The sequence below is a fragment of the Eurypyga helias genome, unplaced genomic scaffold (genome assembly GCF_000690775.1).
Source record: "Eurypyga helias isolate BGI_N326 unplaced genomic scaffold, ASM69077v1 scaffold27356, whole genome shotgun sequence".
NCBI classification, from domain to species: domain Eukaryota; kingdom Metazoa; phylum Chordata; class Aves; order Eurypygiformes; family Eurypygidae; genus Eurypyga; species Eurypyga helias.
The window spans coordinates 1-636 of NW_010255087.1; the positions used below are offsets into that span (position 1 = coordinate 1).

At 63.4% G+C, this 636-nt stretch overlaps 1 protein-coding gene across 1 annotated transcript in view; it reads left to right on the forward strand.

Moving 5' to 3' along the window:
- Positions 1 to 50: 50 nt before the first annotated feature.
- Positions 51 to 636, forward strand: part of YARS (tyrosyl-tRNA synthetase) — a gene marked incomplete at both ends in the record, with an annotated part of 3,412 nt that continues 2,826 nt past the window's right edge. The window contains 3 exon segments of the mRNA XM_010153220.1: positions 51 to 185; positions 187 to 227; positions 457 to 586. Coding sequence (XP_010151522.1) covers positions 51 to 185; positions 187 to 227; positions 457 to 586 — 306 coding nt within the window.

Sequence of the window (636 nt, forward strand, 5' to 3'; positions counted from 1 at the left end):
GTTGGAGTTCCCCTGACGCGCAGCGCTGGCTCTGGCCCCACCCCTGCTAGGTGACGGTACTCTTTGCGGACCTCCACGCTTACCTCGACAACATGAAGGCCCCCTGGGAGCTGCTGGAGTTGCGCACGCGCTATTACGAGAACGTGATCAAGGCCATGCTGGAGAGCATCGGGGGGCCCCTGGAAAAAGCTGAAGTTCGTCCGGGGCACTGACTACCAACTCAGCAAGTGAGTCCTGGGGCGCCTGGTCCCCTTGGGAAGGGAGGGCCTGAGCTGGGGCTCCCCTGTTCCGGAGTGTGCCCTGTTCCTGAGCCTTCTCCCAAGCACTGTCATTCCGGGAACAACATGAAGGCGCCTCCAGGCCTTGGCTCCTGTCGTGGCCAGGACCAGCGTTTGTGTGCAGCAGCTCTAAAAGATTCCCCCCCTTCCCACTGCTGACAGCTGTCCCTTCCCTCAGGGAGTACACGCTGGACGTGTACCGCCTCTCGTCCATGGTGACGCAGCACGACGTGAAGAAGGCGGGAGCGGAGGTGGTGAAGCAGGTGGAGCACCCCTTGCTGAGCGGTTTGCTCTACCCGGGCCTGCAGGTTCGTCACGGCGAGGCGGGTCACAGAGCCTCTCGGCTGGGGTGGGGCTG